Source organism: Hippopotamus amphibius, chromosome 8, assembly GCF_030028045.1.
Source record: "Hippopotamus amphibius kiboko isolate mHipAmp2 chromosome 8, mHipAmp2.hap2, whole genome shotgun sequence".
Taxonomy (NCBI): domain Eukaryota; kingdom Metazoa; phylum Chordata; class Mammalia; order Artiodactyla; family Hippopotamidae; genus Hippopotamus; species Hippopotamus amphibius.
The window spans coordinates 123,149,002-123,170,036 of record NC_080193.1 but is presented as its reverse complement, the minus strand read 5'-3'; the positions used below and the strand labels follow the sequence as shown (position 1 = coordinate 123,170,036).

The following is a 21,035-nucleotide window of genomic DNA, read 5'->3' as shown; positions in this document are numbered from 1 at the left end:
TGAAATTCCCATCTGCCCCAGCACTAAATTTTGCCTTTTATTACCTCAAGATAATTGTTTATCTGCCTTATTTCTAATATAACCTTCCCCTGTTAGTGAAAACGAATATGATTTGGTGCAGCTGACTCTGTTGTAGTCATTTGAAACAACCATGTATAGAAGGTAAATAAATAAGTGAACCAATTTTTTATTGGGCGCTCTCTATGTGCCAGAGTGGTGTTATTGCATTTAATTTAAAAAATCCTCTATAAAAATGTATACTTTCATTTTATCAGTGAGGAAACTGAGGTTCAGAGAGGTTAAGTTTAAAAGTCATGGCAAAGGAGAAAAGATGGAGGCAAAGTAGAGGGACGTGGAATGCATCCCTCTCCACAGATGCATTGGGAATGCACCAAAAGATGCAATAATTCCCACAGAAAACCAACTGAACACCAGCAGACGACCTCGGACACCAGAAAGGACCTGAAGGATCCCGACATAACCAGTAGGGAGGCATCTACAACAGCTCAAAGAGGGTGAAGCTGCTGAGCTGTGGCAGATGGGAGGGAGTGAGAAACACACGGAGGGTCCACACCACAGCTCAGCGTTTCCGGACTGAGACGTCAATTCACAGCTGAACAGAAGGTTTGGGAGCGGGAGCGTGGGAACTGGAGAGCTGGTTCAGGGTGAGAAAAATTGTTGCCAATAAGGTGACGGACAGAGAGGACAGGAGGGAAGAGGTCTGTGGCAAGGAGTGCCCGCCCCTGAGAGCTGCCTGGCCATGATGGCAGCTGGATGCTGCAGGCTCACGGGCAGGGGGGAGGAACCACGGCCATAGCCTCTCTCTCTCTTTCAGAACCTGCAATGGGCAGTGGAGGGACTCCTGTGGGCCACCTAAGGCGCTCAGGGATAAAAAGTACCCTCAGGCCCTTGGGCAGGGCTAGATTAAAACCTCGGAAAGCAGCGTGGAAGGCGGGCAGCAGGGAGGCTGCTGAGAAAATGAAAAAAAAAAAAAAAGAAAAAAACCAGGAGAGAGGCCTAACTCTGAGACTTTCTGTTTACACCTGAGCCACCGGCATCCACCTGCAACAGGAACCTCCAAGCCTGACTGAAACAACAGTGAGCCACTGCTCACTCACTCCCAGGGAAAGGAGCCATGATTGTACCCTCTCCCTCCCCACATACCAACGCTTACAGATGAACAATAAAGGAAGCTCTGCTGGTCACAGAATAATACAAAAAACTCAAGGCGAGTAGAAGGACAGTTACAGCTGAGACTCTAAGGAAACAGAAATATTAGTATCAATTCTATTGAACCAGTCCATTCTGGGATCAGTTCTGTTTTTTTTTTTTTTCTTTATTAATTACAATCTTAGTCCTAAGGGAGCTACAAATTTTATAACAGTTTTTTAATTCTATTTTTTATTCTACTTTTATTTTTTTGCCTTTTTATATAATTCTATTTCTAGCTAAGTTTTTGGTAGTACAGAATAAATATCTCTCCTACCTTCCTTTCATCTCTATCTTTTATACATTTCTATTCCCTTCCTTTTATTTGCATATTTCCAGCCATACTATGCTCTTCTGTTTCCCTGTCTTCCATCCATTTTTAATTTATTTTATCTTAACATACTTATAAGCAACACTATTGATCTGCTCAGACTCCTTGCTCTATTCTCCAGATGACACACCACCTTGGTATTTAATATTAGGTTTTTGTCTTTATCTTAGTTCTTAGTACAATTGTCTAATTTCATTCTGAGAATCTCCATTCTGTCTGGTGGTACTCTAGCTCTTTTTTATATTTGATCCTAGTTTACAAAATCTCCCTGGATTAGTGTTTATATGTGAAAGGTGATTTTGTTTGTTTGTTTTTGCTTTTGTTTCTGTTTTGTTCTGTTTTGGTTTTCAATCTCTGTTGGGTTTCTCTTTGAATATCTGATAGCATACTGGGGTTCTTCTGTCAGGTCTTTCCAGAGCCTTATGTCCTAATGGATTCAGTAATTGTGTGTCTTATACATGTATGTGTTTCCTAGACTTAGTATTTGTTTAACCCAACACTCGGATATTAGTCTGGGGCTTGGACAGTCTTCTATAAACCCCTCTATTGCCAGGACAAGCAACCCCAGAAGTGTGGACTACCACGAGGAAACAAAGAAACACCATGCAGGCAAAGGAGCAGGAAAAAGACCCACAAGACCAAATAAATGAAGAGGAAATAGGAAAAATGCCTGAAAAAGAATTCAGAGTAATGATAGCAAAAATGATACAAAATCTCAATAACCAAATAAAGTACAAGAAACAGTTCATAAGAACTCAGAAAAACAAACAGCAATGGATAACAAAATAACAGAAATCAAAAATACTCTAGATGCTATAACCAGCAGAATGACTGAGGCAGAAGAACAAATAAGTGAGTTGGAAGATAGAGTGGGGGAAATAACTGCCACAGAGCGGGAAAAAGAAAAAAGAATAGAAGACAGTCTTAGAGACCTCAGTGATAACATAAAGTGTACCATCATTCGAATTATAGGCATCCCAGAAGAAGAAGAAAAAAAGAAAGGGTCTGAGAAAATATTTGAAGAGGATATAGTGGAAAAGTTCCCCAACATGGGAAAGGAAATAATTCACCAAGTCCAAGAAGCACAGAGAGTCCCATACAGAATAAACCCAAAGAGAAATACACCAAGACACATATTAATCAAACTAATGACAATTAAACACAAAGAAAAAATATTAAAAGCAGCAAGAGAAAAGCAACAAATAACATATAAGGGAAAACCCATAAGGATAACAGCTGACCTTTCTACAGAAACTCTGCAGGCCAGAAGGGAATGGCAGGATATACTGAAAGTCCTGAAAGAGAGAAACCTACAGCCAAGAATATTCTACCCAGCAAGAATCTCATTCAGATTCCACAGAAAAATCAAAAGCTTTCCAGACAAGCCAAAGTTAAGAGAATTCAGCACCACCAAACCAGCCTTACAACAAGTGCGAAAGGAACTTCTCTAAGTAGGAAACACAAGAAAAGGAAAACACCTACAAATACAAACCCAAAACAATTAAGAAAATGGTAATTGGAACACACATGTCAATAATCACCTTAAATGTAAATGGATTAAATGCTCCAACCAAAAGACACAGACTGGCTGAATGGACACAAAAACAAGACCCTTCTATATGCTGCCTACAAGAAACCCACTTCAGACCAAGGGATACATATAGACTGAAAGGAAAGGGATGGAAAAAGATATTCCATGCAAATGGAAGTCAATAGAAAGCTGGAGTAGCAATAATCATATCAAACAAACTAGACTTTAAAGACTATCACAAGAGACAAGGAAGGACACTACATAATGATCAAGGGATCCATCCAAGAAGAACATATCACAATAGTAAATATCTATGCCCCCAACATAGGAGCACCTCAATACATAAGGCAAATGCTAACAGCCATAAAAGGGGACATCGACAGTAACACAATAATAGTGGGAGACTTGAACACCCCACTGACATCAATGGACAGATCATCCAAACAGAAAATAAATAAGGAAACACAAGCTTTAAATGACACATTAGACCATCTCAACTTAATTGATATTTATAGGACATTCCATCCAAAAACGACAGAATACACTTTCTTCTCAAGTGCACATGGAACATTTTCCAGGCCAGATCACATCTTGGGTCACAAATCAAACCTTGGCAAATTCAAGAAAATTGAAATCATATCAAGCATCTTCTCTGACCACAATGCCATGAGACTAGATATCAATTACAGGAAAAAAACTGTAAAAAATACAAACACATGGAGGCTAAACAATTCACTGTTAAACAACCAAGAAATCACTAAAGAAATCAAAGAGGAAATTAAAAAATATCTAGAAACAAATGACAATGAAGACACAACAACCCAAAACCTATGGGACACAGCAAAAGCAGTTTTAAGAGGGAAGTTTATAGCAATACAGTCCTACCTTAAGAAACAAGAAAAATATGGAATAAACAGCCTAACCGTACACCTAAAACAATCAGGAAAAGAAGAACAAAGAAACCCCAAAGTGAGCAGAAGGAAAGAAATCATAAAGATCAGAGCAGAAATAAATGAAAAAGAAAGGAAGGAAGCCATAGCAAAAATTAATAAAACTAAAAGCTGGTTCTTTGAGAAGATTAACAAAATTGATAAACCATTATCTAGACTCATCAAGAAAAAAAGGGAGAAGATACAAATCAACAGAATTAGACATGAAAAAGGAGAAGTAACAACGGACACTACAGAAATACAAAACATCATGAGAGACTACTACAAGCAACTATATGCCAATAAATTGGATAATCTGGAAGAAATTGATACATTCTTAGAAAAATACAATCTTCTAAGACTGAACTAGGAAGAAATAGAAACTATGAACAGACCAGTCACAAGTACGGAAATTGAGGCAGTGATTAAAACTCTCCCAACACACAAAAGCCCAGGGCCAGATGGATTCATGGGCGAATTCTATCAGACATTTAAAGAAGAGCTAACACCCATCCTTCTCAAACTCTTCCAAAATATCGCAGAAGGCAGAACACTCCCAAACTCATTCTATGAGGCCACCATCACCCTGATACCAAAACCAGGCAATGATGTCACAAAAAAAGAAAACTACAGACCAATATCACAGATGAATATAGATGCAAAAATCCTCAACAAAATACTAGCTAACAGAATCCAACAGCACATTAAAAAAATCATACACCATGATCAAGTGGGGTTTATCCCTGAGATGCAAGGATTCTTCAATATATGCAAATCAATCAATGTGATACATCATATCAACAAACTGAAGGATAAAAACCATATAATAATCTCAATAGATGCAGAAAAAGCTTTTGACAAAATTCAACATCCATTTATGATAAAAGCTCTCCAGAAAATGGGCATAGAAGGAAATTACCTCAACATAATAAAAGCCATATATGAGAAACCAAAAGCCAACATCATTCTAAATGGGGAAAAACTGAAAGAATTCCCTCTAAGAACAGGAACAAGACAAGGGTGTCCACTCTCACCATTATTACTGAACATAGTTTTGGAAGTTTTAGCCACAGCAATCAGAGAAGAAAATGAAATAAAAGGAATCCAAATTGGAAAAGAAGAAGTAAAATTGTCACTCTTTGCAGATGACATGATATTATAGATAGAAAATCCTAAAGACTCTACCAGAATACTGCTAGCACTAATTGATGAGTTTAGTAAAGTAGCACAATACAAAATTAATGCACAGAAATCTCTTGCATTCCTATACACTAACAACGGAAGAGCAGAAAGAGAAATTAAGGAAACAATCCCATTTACCATTGCAACAAAAGGAATAAAATACCTAGGAATAAACCTGCCTAAGGAGGCAAAAGACATGTATGCAGAAAACTTTAAGACACTGATGAAAGAAATCAGAGATGACACAAACAGATGGAGGGACATACCATGTTCCTGGATTGGAAGAATCAACATCGTGAAAATGACTGTACTACCCAAAGCAATTTACAGATTCAATGCAATCCCGATCAAATTATCAATGGCATTTTTCACAGAACTAGAGCAAGAAATTTTACGATTTGTATGGAAATGCAAAAGACCCCGAATAGCCAAAGCAATCTTGAGAAGGAAAAATGGAGTTGGTGGAATCAGGCTTCCTGACTTCAAACTATACTACAAGCCCATAGTGGTCAAGACAGTATGGTACTGGCACAAAAATAGAAAGGAAGATCAATGGAATAGAATAGAGAACTCAGAGGTAAGCCCAAACACATATGGGCACCTTATCTTTGACAAAGGAGGCAAGAATATACAATGGAAAAAAGACAGCCTCTTCAATAAGTGGTGCTGGGAAAATTGGACAGCAACGTGTAAAAGAATGAAATTAGAACACTTCCTAACACCATACACAAAAATAAACTCAAACAGATTAAAGACCTAAATGAAAGGCCAGACACTATAAAACTCCTAGAGGAAAACATAGGCAGAACACTCTATGACATCCATCAAAGCAAGATCCTTTTTGACCCACCTCCTAGAATCATGGAAATAAAATCAAGAATAAACAAACGGGACCTCATGAAACTTAAAAGCTTTTGCACAGCGAAAGAAACCATAAACAAGACTAGAACGCAACCCTCAGAATGGGAAAAAATAGTTGCCAACAAAACAACGGACAAAGGATTAACCTCCAAAATATACAAGCAGCTCATGCAGCTTAATACCAAAAAAGCAAATAACCCAATCCACAAATGGGCGGAAGACCTAAATAGACATTTCTCCAAAGAAGACACACAGATGGCCAACAAACACATGAAAAGATGTTCAACATCACTAATCATCAGAGAAATGCAAGTCAAAGCCACAATGAGGTATAACCTAACACCAATCAGAATGTCCATCATCACAAAATCTGGAAACAGCAAATGTTGGAGAGGGTGTGGAGAAAAGGGAACTCTCCTGCACTGTTGGTGGGAATGTAAGTTGGTACAGGCACTATGGAAAACAGTGTGGAGGTTCCTTAAAAAACTACAAATAGAACTACCATATGATCCAGTAATCTCACTCCTGGGCATATACCCAAAGAAAACCATAATCCCAAAAGAAACTTGTACCATAATGTTTATTGCAGCACTCTTTACAATAGCCAGGACATGGAAGCAACCTAAATGCCCATCAACAAATGAATGGATAAAGAAGATGTGGCATATGTATACAATGGAATATTACTCAGCTATAAAAAGGGATGAGATGGAGCTATATGTAATGAGGTGGATAGACCTAGAGTCTGTCATACAGAGTGAAGTAAGTCAGAAAGAGAAAGACAAATATTGTATGCTAACTCATATATACGGAATCTAAAAATGGTACTGATGAACTCAGTGACAAGACAAGAACAAGGATGCAGATGCAGAGAATGGACTGGAGAACTTGAGGTTTGGGGGGGTGGGGGGTAAAGGGGAAGCTGAGATGAAGTGAGAGAGTAGCATAGACATATATATACTACCAACTGTAAAATAGATAGCCAGTGGGAAGCTGCTGTATAACAAAGGGAGTTCAACTGGAGGATGGATGATGCCTTAGAGGACTGGGATGGGGAGGGTGGGGGGGAATTGAGGGAGGGAGGGAATATGGGAATATGTGTATAAATACAGATGATTGAACTTGGTGTACCTCAAAAACTGGTACAAGAGTGTAATGCAATTATACTCCAATAAAAAAATAATAAAAATAAAAGTCATGGCAAAAAAAAAAAGTCATGGCGCTCAGAATGCATGAAATAAAACTCCTTTGATACTAAGCCCTAAGCTTCTTATCTATGCCCATTTTCAAAGGGCTGATAGTGGGAACTTCAGTGTTTTGTGTCCCAGTAGTGTGGCTGGCATTCAGAAGTCCAGGAAGCCACTGTAATGTTTAGCAACATGGTCTTCCCTCTGTGGAAATTTATATTTATTTCCATTGCCATTATTCTAAACGCCACCTTCACTCCAGCCGTGGCTGCAACTTGAAATCTCCTTCTTAGGTTCTGCTTCTCCCCCACGGTGGTGACCCAGGTCGTTAAACAGATAAATCATTAGATGAGGAGGGGAAGCAAGTCCCAAATGGAATGCATGGGATCGAGGTCAGTAACTATGTGTGGCTCTGGTTTGTGACTGAGATTCTAATGCATTTCAATTCAGCTTCTAATGGATTTCTATTCTACATCTGCCCTCTGAATCAAAAATGTCCTTTGCCAAGTAACAATTGCACTTTACCTTCAGTTCCTCCTGCAAAATGGAAATACTATTGATCTATAAAATATTGTGAAACCTCAGGGCAACCAAACACCTTGGAACTACTATGAAAGCTCATATATCTAGGATGTTGACAGAAACCACATTGCTAATTTTTTTTTAATCCAGTTACCTAACCATTAATTCAAATTTCTTGAAATGGTCACTAACTATTACTTCTTCTATTAAGACTCAGCCTGCAGCCTGAAGAGTAGAACTATAGTGCCCCTTTGAAAAATAATATATATGTAAAATTTAAGACTAGAAAGAGCAAAGAAGGCAAAGTGAATGAGCTAGCTAGGTAAATAAACATGTTGACCATTACAAAATGAATGGCCACAAAGTCACTAGAACCCTGAAAATAGAATGTAGTATACAATAAAAGCACTCCTATTATATTTAAGTATTGAAAATAAAGCATTACTGATTAGAACAAACAGGATAAAGTTTAGCAGTAGTAAATTGTGACCAGCTTTCCTACTCCAAGACTTAAGCATCAAAACTGAATACGGAACTTCAGTTTCTAGTCAAGAAGCAGGGTCTAGATTTACCTTTGTGCCTTAAACAACTAGAAAAATAGACAAAGCATATGGAGCAATGGTTCTCAGACATTGAAGGACAGGTAGCACAGGACAGTGATCCCTGAGGAAGAGAAATGAATGAGGTGAGCCTTATGATTGCATCAGCCTGATGTCTGGGAGATAACTTCCAGAGCAAAGCTCAGGGAGGTGGAACCAAACAGAGTCCAAAGGACTTACTGATTTGAGGATACAGAGATCAGACTTCAGGGAGGCCAAGGCACCTAGAATTTCTGGGGCAGTGTACCACTGACAGATCTTCAGAACCAGGGAGGGGTCTTTGGCAGCCTCCTGATTGTTCAAGATCAGGGAAAGCACCACAAGTAAAGAGTGGCCTGAACAGAGAAATATTATCTGTCTGTGCTTTGACACCTACTAACTAAACTGACATGAGACCATTCCCCAATTTCAGCTGGAAACCTCACCACTTAATCCACCATCACATGACTCAGATCAATGTCCAACAGGTACCCTAAGTCCAGTCATAACAAGTCCAGGCACCCCATAGGATATCTTCTGTTTGGCTCAAGACACTTAAACATTCTGGAAGACTGGATCTTTAGAAGAGGAGGGGAGAAAGGAGCTCTCATACTTTGGGGTCAGACCTGAGCACACTGGGGCTCCTGGAGCCGAGTGGACACACCATTCCCTGATGCATGGCTTGCAGCCAAAGTAAGGAAACTTAGGACCTACAGTTACAGTTAGTTTTTCAAAGTTGAGACTCATTTGCCCTTTTCATAGTCTCAGCTTTTTAGCTCCTGCTGGAAGATCTTGGATTATTTCTGATCTTGGCTTTGCATGGTCCCATAGCAACCATCACAAGCCCTGGTTAAATATATCTTGTCTGGACTTGGACTATCTTCTGAAAAGAAAATTCCCTAAATCCAAACTTACCAAATTGACACTTTTATACACATCTAAAATACAGCAGAATGAGTGTTTAAACAGGAATAAAACAATTTTTACCGTATTTGACCTATCTCATTGTTCCTAAAATTGAATGTCTTTGAGGTTCAAGGGTATTGTGGATATGGAAGATAAAAACAGGGCTTACCCCACTTGTACAAGTCTTTTTGTCTCTCTCTGTCAAAACATAAGCCCTGCCATCATTTCTTCTTAGCCGGTATCTGTCCCATCATCTGCTCTTTCTGTCATCTCCCTTTTGTATTCCAATCCCTATTCTTGATCATACGTTCTCATCGCATTCTCTTTCTGCTTCTCAAGGCCCTTCTCTCTCATCATTCCCTCCCAACTCTAAGCTCCCTCCCAACAGATAAACTCACTAAATGTGCTCATAAAAACAACCTGCCCTAGCACCCTGGTTAAGAGCAGGAGGTCTAGGATGCACCAGACCATTAACTTGAATCCATGCACTTGGATTCAAATTCTGGTTCTGCCACTAAGTAACCAGCTGCGTGACCTTTTGCAAGTCACTTAACCTCTCAGTTGCTTGTAAAAGAGAACATTAACAGTATATTATATGCTTTGTAGAGCTGCTGTGAGGATAAATGAGGTAACACTTCTAGAGCTGTTGAGACAGTGCCGGGCATGTAGTGGGCTCATAATTTTTAAAAATGTCATTTTTAATTATTAATAATGTCATCTTTTACTTAGGGTTTTGCTTGGTGAGCCATCAAGATCATAAATGAAAGGAAATTCTAGAACTTTATTTTTTCCAGAAAGGAAAAAAGGGACAGGGTCGACTCAAGGCTTATGAATTTAAAGGGAGAGAGAAATCCCACGGAGATGCTAGGATATGAAAAGTATACAGAAGGAAAGTTCTGTCTCTTCTTTTGTCCTTCCCCTCCTCCCTTCTCAGAATCTCATAGAAAGAAAGCTTTAGCATCTTCAGGTCCTCAGGTTAGAATATGGCCTCACTTCTGGATAAGCAATGCTGTGCTGAGAATTACTGTTGATCAAAACTCAATAGATCCTTTTAAGGCATGTCATATGCAGTAAAACATCAGAAGTAGGGAAAAAAATCATTCAACTTATTTCTTAACAGGCTGTGGAAACTGTGAAAAAGCTTGTTACACTGAGGAAGAAAGAGCCTTCACTTACCTGCAGGAGGCTAGCTGGTTGATTAAGGCTTGTCCCTTTTGCAAAGCATCAGCTGTGCAGTCTTTAATCTCTCTGTGTAATTCCTCGTGCCTCGCCGCCAAGACAGGCAGACTTAAACCCTCTGATTTAAGGAGCTTAAGGTAAGCTTCAACTCTTCCAAGTACATCAAATGCCTGCCAAAGAAAACATACTTTCATTTCCTGCTCATCTAGTTTAAAGTCTACATCAATGTGTACACAAAATACTAGAGATTAAACCAGCCCGTGCAATTTATTGGTTTGATCGTAACCAAAACAACAATCTGAGTCTTAGAAAACAGCTGTATAGCTCTAAGGCTCCATTTAGGGAAACTGATCATAGTTTAGTTCAGCAGAGATAAATGTCACCATCATAAAATTACCAAAATGGTGTACACTGAAAATGTATCTATACAACACAGTTATAAGTGTATAAAATTTGGAGAGCCACGTTTATTTTTTGCGCATTCTGTACTGGATACAACTAACAGATAAGATGTTTTAAAAATATTATGTGGACTTTCATAACCTGAATATCTCTGTAATATTCTTAAAAAAAAATTCCCAATAAGTTGCACTTTGAACCTGAAACACCATGCGGAAGTATTCAAGAAATCTGGGGGCTTTTGTCCCTTGCCTTTCCGAGTAAAAGATCTTCTGCCTACTCCATCCAAGGCATCTGTCTGTCTACAGAGAACACTGGCATTTGGTTCTGGAGCAGTGCAAAGACTACGACCAAGGTAATATTTAGCTTCTGACATGCAAAATAGGATTATGCAGAAAAAAAATCACCTTGCAAACCAAGGTACTGTCTTGAGAGAAGATTTTTGAATTCCTTAATTTTTTTCCTTTATTAGCAGATCAACAGCCAAGTTTGGGGGATTGAGCTTATAGAATTAATATAGAGTAGAGAGGAGCTATCCTTTCGGCCATTAAGGCTTAGCTGGCATTAAGAAGGAGGAGTATAAGACAAAAGCAGTAAAAGAGGACTGTGGTAACATGAGGGAAAAAGAGATCAGATTGGTCTTTAGAGGTCTCCTGATAGCCCATCTGTGAGCCTGGGCCTGGCGAGCAGGAGATGAGTTAGATAAGTTGAAGAGAAGATGAACAGCAAGGGAGCTCTTGCCATGTTGCCCTCCAGCTGTACGGGAAGCAGCCCCCTTACGGGGTGCCCCACAGCACGCCGAAGAACAGTCCTGTCCCAGGAAGGCTGACTGGCCCTCAGTCAGCGGGGTTGTTACGTTGGAAGCCAAGTGAGCTTGGCGGGGGGCCACCAGGTCAAATACGAAGATCCCACAATGAGAGCAATGGTCTCTTGAGTCAACTACCACTGAGACCGGAGAGAGACCAGAGAGGGGAGGAAGGCTGGGGTGATGCTGAGGGAGAACAGTTTAAACCAAATGTAAAGGTTATAGCTGTGGAGCTGTGTAACAGCACCCATGCCTCTGCACCTGGTCACCATTGAAGGGAGTGAGTTTTTTCTGTTGTTGTTGGTTTTTTTTTTTTTTAATTTTAAAGAAGTATATTTGATTTACAATGTTGTGTTAATTTCTGCTGTATAGCAGTGATTCAGTTATATATATATATATACACACACACACACGTGTGTATATATATGTGTATATATATGTGGTTTATCACCAGATATTGAATATAGTTCCTTGTGTTATATAGTAAGACCTTGTTGTTTATTCATCCTATATACAATAGTTTACATCTGCTAATCCCAAACTCCCAATCCCCTTGGCAACCACAAGTCTGTTCTCTATGTCTGTGAGTCTGTTTCTGTTTTGTAGATAAGTTAATTTGTGTCATATTTTAGATTCCACATATAAGTGATATCATATGACATTTGTCTTTCTCTGACTTACTTCACATAGTATGATAATCTCTAGGTCCATCCACATTGTTGTAAATGACATTATTTCATTCTTTTTTATGGCTGAGTAATATTCCATTGTATCTATATACCACCATTGTGTGTATATATATGTATACATACCACACCTTCTTTATCCATTCATCTGTCAATGGACATTTAGGTTTCCATGTCCTGACTATTGCAAATAGTGCTGCTGTGAACATTGGGGTGCATGTATCATTTCGAATTACAGTTTTGTTTAGATATATGCCCAGGAGTGAGACTGCTGGATCATATGGCAACTCTATTTTTAGTTTTTTGAGGAACCTCCATACTGTTTTCCATAGTAGCTACACCAATTTATCCCACCAACAGTGTAGGATGGTTCTCTTTTCTCCACACCAGAGGGAGTGAGTTTTAATGGCAGAACTGGAAGTGGACAAAATTCGAATTTACAAATGAAATCTCTCAAATACCATCATATGACTTATATGGTGGTATTCTGTTTTCCCACCACTGTCTTGTGTCTTCTGAATCTGCTCTTTGCATTCACCAAGAGCGTATAAAGCACATTCATTGCTATTTATTTAGTAGATGATAGTAATAATCAGTACAGTTTAAAGAGAACCATGTGCTTCTTCTCCACTTTGTGTTTCACAATTACTTTTCATTCAGTGAACAAATATTTTCGAGTGTCTACTGAGTTCCAGGCATATTGTTCTTAACAGCTATGGGAGGGAGACATTATCCCCCTTAAATGACGGAAGAAACTGTGTCTCAGAGAAGTTGAATAAATTTCACAAAGTCATACTTGTACTAAGGGACAGATTTGTATTTGTACTCAATCTGTCTGGCCCTAAGGCCTCTACTCTTAAATCCTGGCTATGGTGCCACATAGCAAAGGATTTCAATGGGAGGCTTAAGAGAAAGGGGCATTTCCAAGAAGACTGTTAATCTTAGGTGGAAAAGGTAGGATTTTAAAACTTACTTTGTGTAATTAGTGTCTACCAGTCCTTCCTACGGGTGAGAAAGGATACAGAGAAAGACTGAGTGATTTCTCTTACGTTTATAGGACTGTAAAAGAAAGAGAGCTTTATTAAAGAAACTTCAAACCTGAAGAACACTTCCTTCTCTGATCCTTTTTCTTTCCTGCAGTGGGCAACAGAGCCAAATGTCTCAAGATGCTGATGTTAGAAAAGATGATGTGAATTGCTTTCTTGATCTTTCATAACACACTGAAACACCACTAGGCAATAACCACTGTTTCTGGAATCTTGTTTTATATTTTTCATTTTATTGCTTATTTTGAATAACGTGGAGTCTCTTGTTAATCAAGGGTTAGTTTTAAAGTCAGTGCCTAAAGCAAAAATCTGGTGTAGTCAAAATTATCATGAACTCCCTTAAATTATGCTTAAAGTTGAATATATGCTTATAGTAATACATACTCACTTAGGACTGAGAACCACCGAGCTAGGATAAAGGAAGAAATAAGAGATCTATACTTAGATGTCAGACGTTCACTTCATTCTTCCTTTAAGAGATTTCTCAAGTTCTTGCTGTGAATGGGGAAAGGATAGAGACTTCAAGGTGCTTTTTCTTGCCTATAAGTTTAACTCCATTCTATCTTAATAAAAAGCCATTGTAATCTTATACACATCATGTTTATTGTTGTGTTGAGAATTAAAGAAGGAAAACACGTGAAACTAACGAGGCCACGATGGTGGAAATGTAGGAAGTACTTGGAAAATATTTGCTGGTTCTTACTCTAAATCTTGATTGATCACACACATCTTTGAAAAATCACTGAGAAGAGCACAGCCACCTGTTACCTGCCATTCACCCTACATGGTTTTTTCTCTTCGTGGCCCCACTGCACAGCTGCTACCCTCAGATTCTTGGCCATTGATCTCATCTTCATAGGAGTTAGATTCTAAAGCCACTTGTACATTAAATGCATGTGTGATATGACTCTACCCCATTCCTGAAGGTTATCATAAAGGTATCATTTCCTAATGGCAAGGAAATAAATTGAAGAGCTAACCATTCACTAGAAAGAGGAGGTGATATATCAAGACCCAATATAACCCATAACCTAGAAATTAAAATAGCCAGATTTTCTTCCAGAGCTTTTTCTCAGAAAGATCAAAGGGTCAGGAAAGTATTTATGAATTGCTCTACGTACCACACTTAATAGAACTACAGCAGTAGAGAGCAGCTGAGTGATTTCTTTCCCTCATTAGCTCAACAAATATATTTACAAAGATCTACTATAGGTAAGATGGGCTGGATGCTGTAAGAGAGCTTATTTCTTATCCTTAATTCTAACTTAACCCTGATGAGAATAATCTATAGACACAGATATGGTTAAATTTCTTAATTTTAAGAGACCTCTTTCAAGATTATACTGTCTGTGATTGTCTGAATCATATGCAAAGTTTGTTTCTCTTATTCCCATGTAGAAAATGATCTAAGTATCATTGTTCTCACTTAATCTACCCCTAGAATAGAACTGAGTGCTTGTGTATTTACCAGATCCGTAAGGAACCTGATATACTGGATCCGGTCTGGAAAGAATCTCTTTGTTGCACACATGGTACAGAACAGGTTATTTCTGGCAAGAACACTGTGACCTCCATATAAATGCCTTTGGAATTAATATTTTACATTTTATTTTCTTTCCTTCACATCCCCCTCTTTCTGCAAACCTTGTGTGTGATGGTCAAATAGAGGTTTTATGAATGGATTAGAAGAAACAAGGATATAGACACAAGAATAATATTTCTCCCTCTGGGTTCTAGCTCTTCTTGACTATTTTATACGGCACCACTCAATTCTCAAGCAGTCAAGGAGGAGACAAATCAGCCGGGTTTGGTTTGGGAAAGAGTAAGGAATTGCTTGGGTTTTGTGCTCTAAGATGCTGATAAAATCCTTCCTTTCTCCTTGTTGAGCACAGGATCCAAAGCAGGCTGCACCAAATCAAACCGAGATGATATCGAGACCTGGCACATTTTGTTCTTCTAAAATATCTATGAGATTAATATGCTGAGCAGGAACCATGAATCATTCAACATAATTCTTAAATCGTGCTGTTTCACAAAGATGTTTAACAAGTAATATTGTTTACTTCTTGACTAGTTTGAAGAGAATCAACATGAAAAAAAATAAAATAAAACAAAAAACACTGCAGAACCCTGAACATTTCCTTCGTGAATCCCAAGGCTGGAGAATGAGTTTGGTCTGAACCTTTATAATTACTAAGGATATAAAACTTAACTCAGCTTCTGATTAGAGCACTGAATTCCACTATCTGCAGAGATTCAATTTTCTTCTGGGTTCAGTTTTTTAAAACACCAGAAGTTTCAGCATCTTTTCTTAAACATCACCTGAGATAACTTCTGGTGGCTCCCAGTTTGTCAAGCTAATTCCTGATTCAGGTTCTGTCCAAGCTTTCTAATGCCATGAAGGCCAGGGGCAATAGGGGGATGTAATTTTCAGCTCTCAATACTTGCTACTTCCTACTGCTTATTCCTTGCCTCTTCAAAGTTGTTACTGCTGGGCCCCAGAACTCCCTCCGTGTTATGAGTGTTACAAGGTAGATTAGTGATGCTAATGAGAGGTGTTTAAAATCACAAGTACCTAAAGCAGAGTTTTGCCTCACAATTGGAAAAGCCAAAAAAAAAAAAAAAAAAAAAAAAAAAAGGAAAAGAAGGAAGGCATTTGGAATTGAAAGTGACATGTATCTGAAGCATTTAATTAACAAGGAATTGGAGGAACTTTATGTATTGACCATTTCTTACTTTTTCTGAGATGAACCCATCTTAGAGATGTATAAACTAGACCCATAAGTAGAACATTAGCCAGCTAGTTGCTTCATAATTTCTGGTTTTCTTTTATCTAAACTGACGTAAATAGTTTTAGGATAATCTTGGGAATATTAACATGGAATATGTCCATTTGCAATGTGCAAAGCACTTTTTTTCCATTTGTTTAACAAATATTTATTAATATCTATGGAGTAGGTATGAAAATGAACAAAAGCACTGAGGTCATGTTAAAGTGGTGAGTGCAGTATTAAATGCATATATAATAACATATAATAGCTAGCATGTAGTGAGTGCTTGGCTGTTCTATGCACTAGTCATTGGCTGTTCTATGCACTAGTCATGTATTAACTTATTTAGATAAAGCAAGGACTCTGTCAGGTACACATAATTATTATTTCTGTTTTACAGATTAGAAAGCCAGATGCACAGAGAATTTAAGTAACTGCCCAAGGTCACAGAGCTATTAAATGTCTGAGACCAGATTCATACCCAGGCAGCCTGGCTCCAAAATCCATTATACTAGTATACAAAGTGTCATCCTAGCAAATGTTTCTAAATATCTGCTTAATACTCCACAATTCCATTTATTTATTTACACTCCAATTCTCCCCTGCAAAGACTCTGTACATTCATCACCAATTTCAAGAACTTTCATTACTGAATATTCCCTGAAGTAGAGAAGAACTGTTAGACCATTTTAGAAAAGAGTAAACTCAAGCTCAAAATGTAAACTGATTTGTCACATGGCCAATCATTTATTCATTCATTCAACAAAATGTTTTGAACACTAGGTGGCATACAAAGGTGAGGAAGACAATCTCTCTCTAAGGAGCACAGAGAAATACTATGGGGATAAAAAGAAATAAGCAATTAATGCCACCTGAAGACCTCTCGGAGCAGGTGATATGGGTGATGACACGTCTCTTTCTACATTACTGCCCTCCTCAGATATGACACAGAGACTGAACTTGAAATTTGTGTTCCTGTGTAGTAAAGTAATTAAGCACTCCTCTTTCAAAAGGATCTAATCCCAACTACCCTGAATCAGTATAATCTCTTATGAACAGTGTAATGTAGTTAGTTGGCCTTGAAACTCCACAGTTTCTAATATTCCACTGCTTTTAATCATTCAAATAATTATTGAGCATCTACTATGTGGAAGACACTGTTCTAGATGTTCTAGTGAACACAGAGTAAAACTGATGGGTTTCTTACCCTGAAGGAATTTTAATTTAGCAAAGGTAAGTCAATCTATCCAGAAATATCTGTAATACAAGGAAGGATATGTTTACTACCAATGGAGGCGAGCAACAGTTGAAATCATGCATAGAAGGGAAACCAGTTAATACATTCATGCCTTAGAAGTCAGTTAATAGCTTTATTGTGAACGATATTCATGAATGAGTGACAACAAAATTGAGTGTCTTGATGATAAGGCTATTAAATACAGACTGAGTTGTGGGCTTTCATGAGAAATGTAAGATGTTAAAGGTGCTCCTTGATTTAGATAATTGTCTATTTTATATAGATAGACAGATATTTAATAACTGTATGCTAATAGTTTAGCCATATTTATCAAATGTTTACTGTAGTTTAAATAGCCTATCCCTGAGCTCAAAAACCATGAGTTTTAAAACCGTTCTCAGAGGGAGTACAGGCGCAGAGGAAAATAAGATATCATCTGTGTCTACAGGAGGAGGTTTGCCTCATCATGATTTTTTCAAGACCTTAATATCTCTGCATATTTAAGGACATGTTTAGCATAAGATAGAAACTTCCTAGTACGCTATTCAAGACCTTTTCCTGACCCTTGCCTCTTCTACCATGCTTTTCCTCTCATTACTCTGAGTTTACACCCTATACTCTCACAAAATAAATTACCTTAGGTTCCCCAATCACGGCGTAATGTTGTACCACATAGCCTTCCTCTAATCCCTTCTTGCTCAGCCTTCCAAATTTAGCTCACTGGTCCTCTCGTCTAGGGAAGACTTGCTTGACACTTTCCCTAGGTCAGGCTAAGGATCTCTTCTGTGTTCCCTAGTGCCCTAGGCTTACTCCATCAAGGCTTTTCCCACAGCACACACACTTCTGTTTCCTTGTCTCTCCTCTAAACGAGGCTGACGGCTGATGGGGTCTTGAAGGCAAGGATTGTATCTTTCATTACTTTAGCTCAAGTACCTGCATGACGCATGACAGCAATGGGTATACAACATATTAGCTGAATGCAAATGTGGAAGAAGGGAGGGAGTAAAAGCAAGGTGCTTCTCTAAGAGAAAGGGAAGTTCTTCTGGAAGTGAGAAATCAGAGACAGGCTGCTTAAGAATTATGAAACTGAAAGTAATTACACTTTCCTTGATGCGTAAGTGAAAATTAGTGTAATTTCTTGAATTCATTTCTGTCACTTCAACAAATTCCTTCTGGATGATATTTTTTATTTTTTTGGATCTTCTACTTGGACAGGTTTCTTCTTTCAATCTGTACTACAACTGGACCATTTTAATTAATTGTTTCTCACATCTGGGCTAAAATGTATCTATTCTGAAAAAGGTAGAATAGCGTGTATATAAATTTTTAAAAATGTACCAAACTCAGTGCTTGTTATTTTTTTGTCCGTAGGCATTACTGCTTTTGCATCACTGTAAATATCTTTAAAAAGCAACATCATCTTTTTAAAAGACATCAGCTTTTCAGCAGTGATGGCAGAATCAGTAGAAGCCATAACAATTATTATATTTCAAATTGCTTCCATTACGTTCCTCTGGCTGCCCCAACTTTGGCTTACTTGTGCTTTTAGGCTGATCACCCAAGAACCAGGCCATGTGGTTTTGGCCTCAGTCTCCCCTGCTTGCTTTCCCTGATGAAATCATATGGCTGGGGATGGAAAGCATGGGAATGAAATTTTGTGACCCATTAGTCATGTTTTACAGCTTTAGATTCAATCATCGTTGTCATATAAACACAGGCCCATAATGCTCTGCTCTTGAAATATACATATTTTTCTCTGTTTGATTCAAACATTCCCTAGACAATGATAAATAGATTTTGGGTGATCAATACATATTAACCAGAGCTTCTTTTCTGTGAACATGCTAGAAATATAATAAATGAGATCATCTATAATCATGAAAGATGAAAATTTGAAGGGATCAAGATGAGTTATGATAAGAGGTGCTATGTTTGTGTTTCATGCATGTCCTCATAACTCTTAGCAACATCTGGTGACCAGAGAAACTCTTCTCCAATCAGCTATCATCAGGTGTTGACAATCAACCTGTACTAGTATTTGTGGCTAAGTGATTTAGCAAATAGGTTCACTAAACACAGTAGATAATTCTAAAATGACAAGGGAGTATCTCGGGTTTTTTGAGTTACATGGTTCTATCTCCACTTGAATCTAGTTTATGAAAAGCATCAGTAGCACTCAGTAAAGTTTCAGGATATACAATTAATACATATAAAATCTGTTGCTTTTCTATACACTAATAATGAAGTATTGGAAAGAGAAAGTAAGAAAACAATCTCATTTAAAATCACATCAAAAAGAATAAAATACCTAGGAATAAACTTAACCAAGGAGGTGAAAGACCTATACTCTGAAAACTACGAAACATTGATAAAGGAAATTGAAGATGCTACAAAGAAATGGAAAGACATTCTGTTTTCCTGGATTGGAGGAATTAATATTATTAAAATGTCTATAACTATCCAAAGCAAATCTACAGATTTAATGCAATCAGAATACTCACAATATTTTTCACAGAACTAGAACAAATAATCCAAACATTTATATGACACCACAAAAGACCCTGAATTGCCAAAGAAATCTTGAGAAAAAAGAACAAAGCTGGAAATATCACACTCCCTTACTTCAGACTATATATTACAAAGCTACAGTAATCAAAACAGCATGGTACTAGCACAAAAACAGATACATAGATCAATGGAACAGAAGGCAGAGCCCAAAAATAAACCCACACACTGATGGCCAATTAATCTACAACAATGGAGGCAAGAATATAAAATGTAAAAAAGACAGTCTCTTCAATAAGTGGTGCTGGGAAAACTAAACAGCTGCATGTAAAAGAATGAGATTAGAACATTTCCTCACACCATATACAAAAATAAACTCAAAATGGACTAAAGACCTAAATGTATGACCTGAAATCATAAAATTCCTGGAAGAGAACATAGAACACCATTTGCCATAAATCACAGCAGTATTTTTTTGGATCTGTGTTCAAAGGCAAAGGAAACAAAAGCAAAAATAAACAAATTAGGACCTAATTAAACATAAAAATTTTACACAGTAAAGGAAACCATCAACGAAAGAAAAAGACAACTTACTGAATGAGAGAAAATATTTGGAAAAGATATGGTCAATAAGAGGTTAATATCCAAAATATATAAAAAGCTGATATAATTCAACATCAAAAAAAGATAATAAATGGGCAGAAGACCTGAACATACATTTTTCCAAAGAAGACATACAAATGGCCAACAGGCATATAAAAAGATGCTCAACATTGCTAATCATCAGAGAAATACAAATCAAAACTACCATGAGATATCACCTCACACCTGTTCGAATGGCCATCATCAAAAAGGCCACAAATAACAAATGTTGGTTAGAATATGGAAACAAGGGAACCTTTGTGCACTGTCAGTGGGAATGTAAACTTGTGCAGCCACTCTGAAAAACAGTATGGAGGTTCCTCAAAAAACTAGAAATAGAACTACCATGTGATCCAGCAATCCCACTCCTGGGTATATACCCCCCAAAAATGAAAACACTATTTTGAAAAAATACACACACCCTAATGTTCATAGCAGCATTATTTACAACAACGGAAGCAACCTAAGTGTCCATCAACAGATGAATGGATCAAGAAGATGTGGTATGCATATATAATGGAATACTACT

The 21,035-nt window shown here is 37.8% G+C and overlaps 1 protein-coding gene across 2 annotated transcripts in view; it reads right to left on the bottom strand.

Moving 5' to 3' along the window:
- CCDC141 (coiled-coil domain containing 141) overlaps positions 1-21,035 on the bottom strand; it is a 207,573-nt gene that overhangs the window by 61,756 nt on the left and 124,782 nt on the right. For both annotated transcript variants that reach the window (XM_057746706.1, XM_057746707.1), the window contains exon 8: positions 10,413-10,585. In XM_057746706.1, the coding sequence (XP_057602689.1) occupies positions 10,413-10,585 (173 nt within the window). The remainder of the gene's footprint in view (positions 1-10,412; positions 10,586-21,035) is intronic.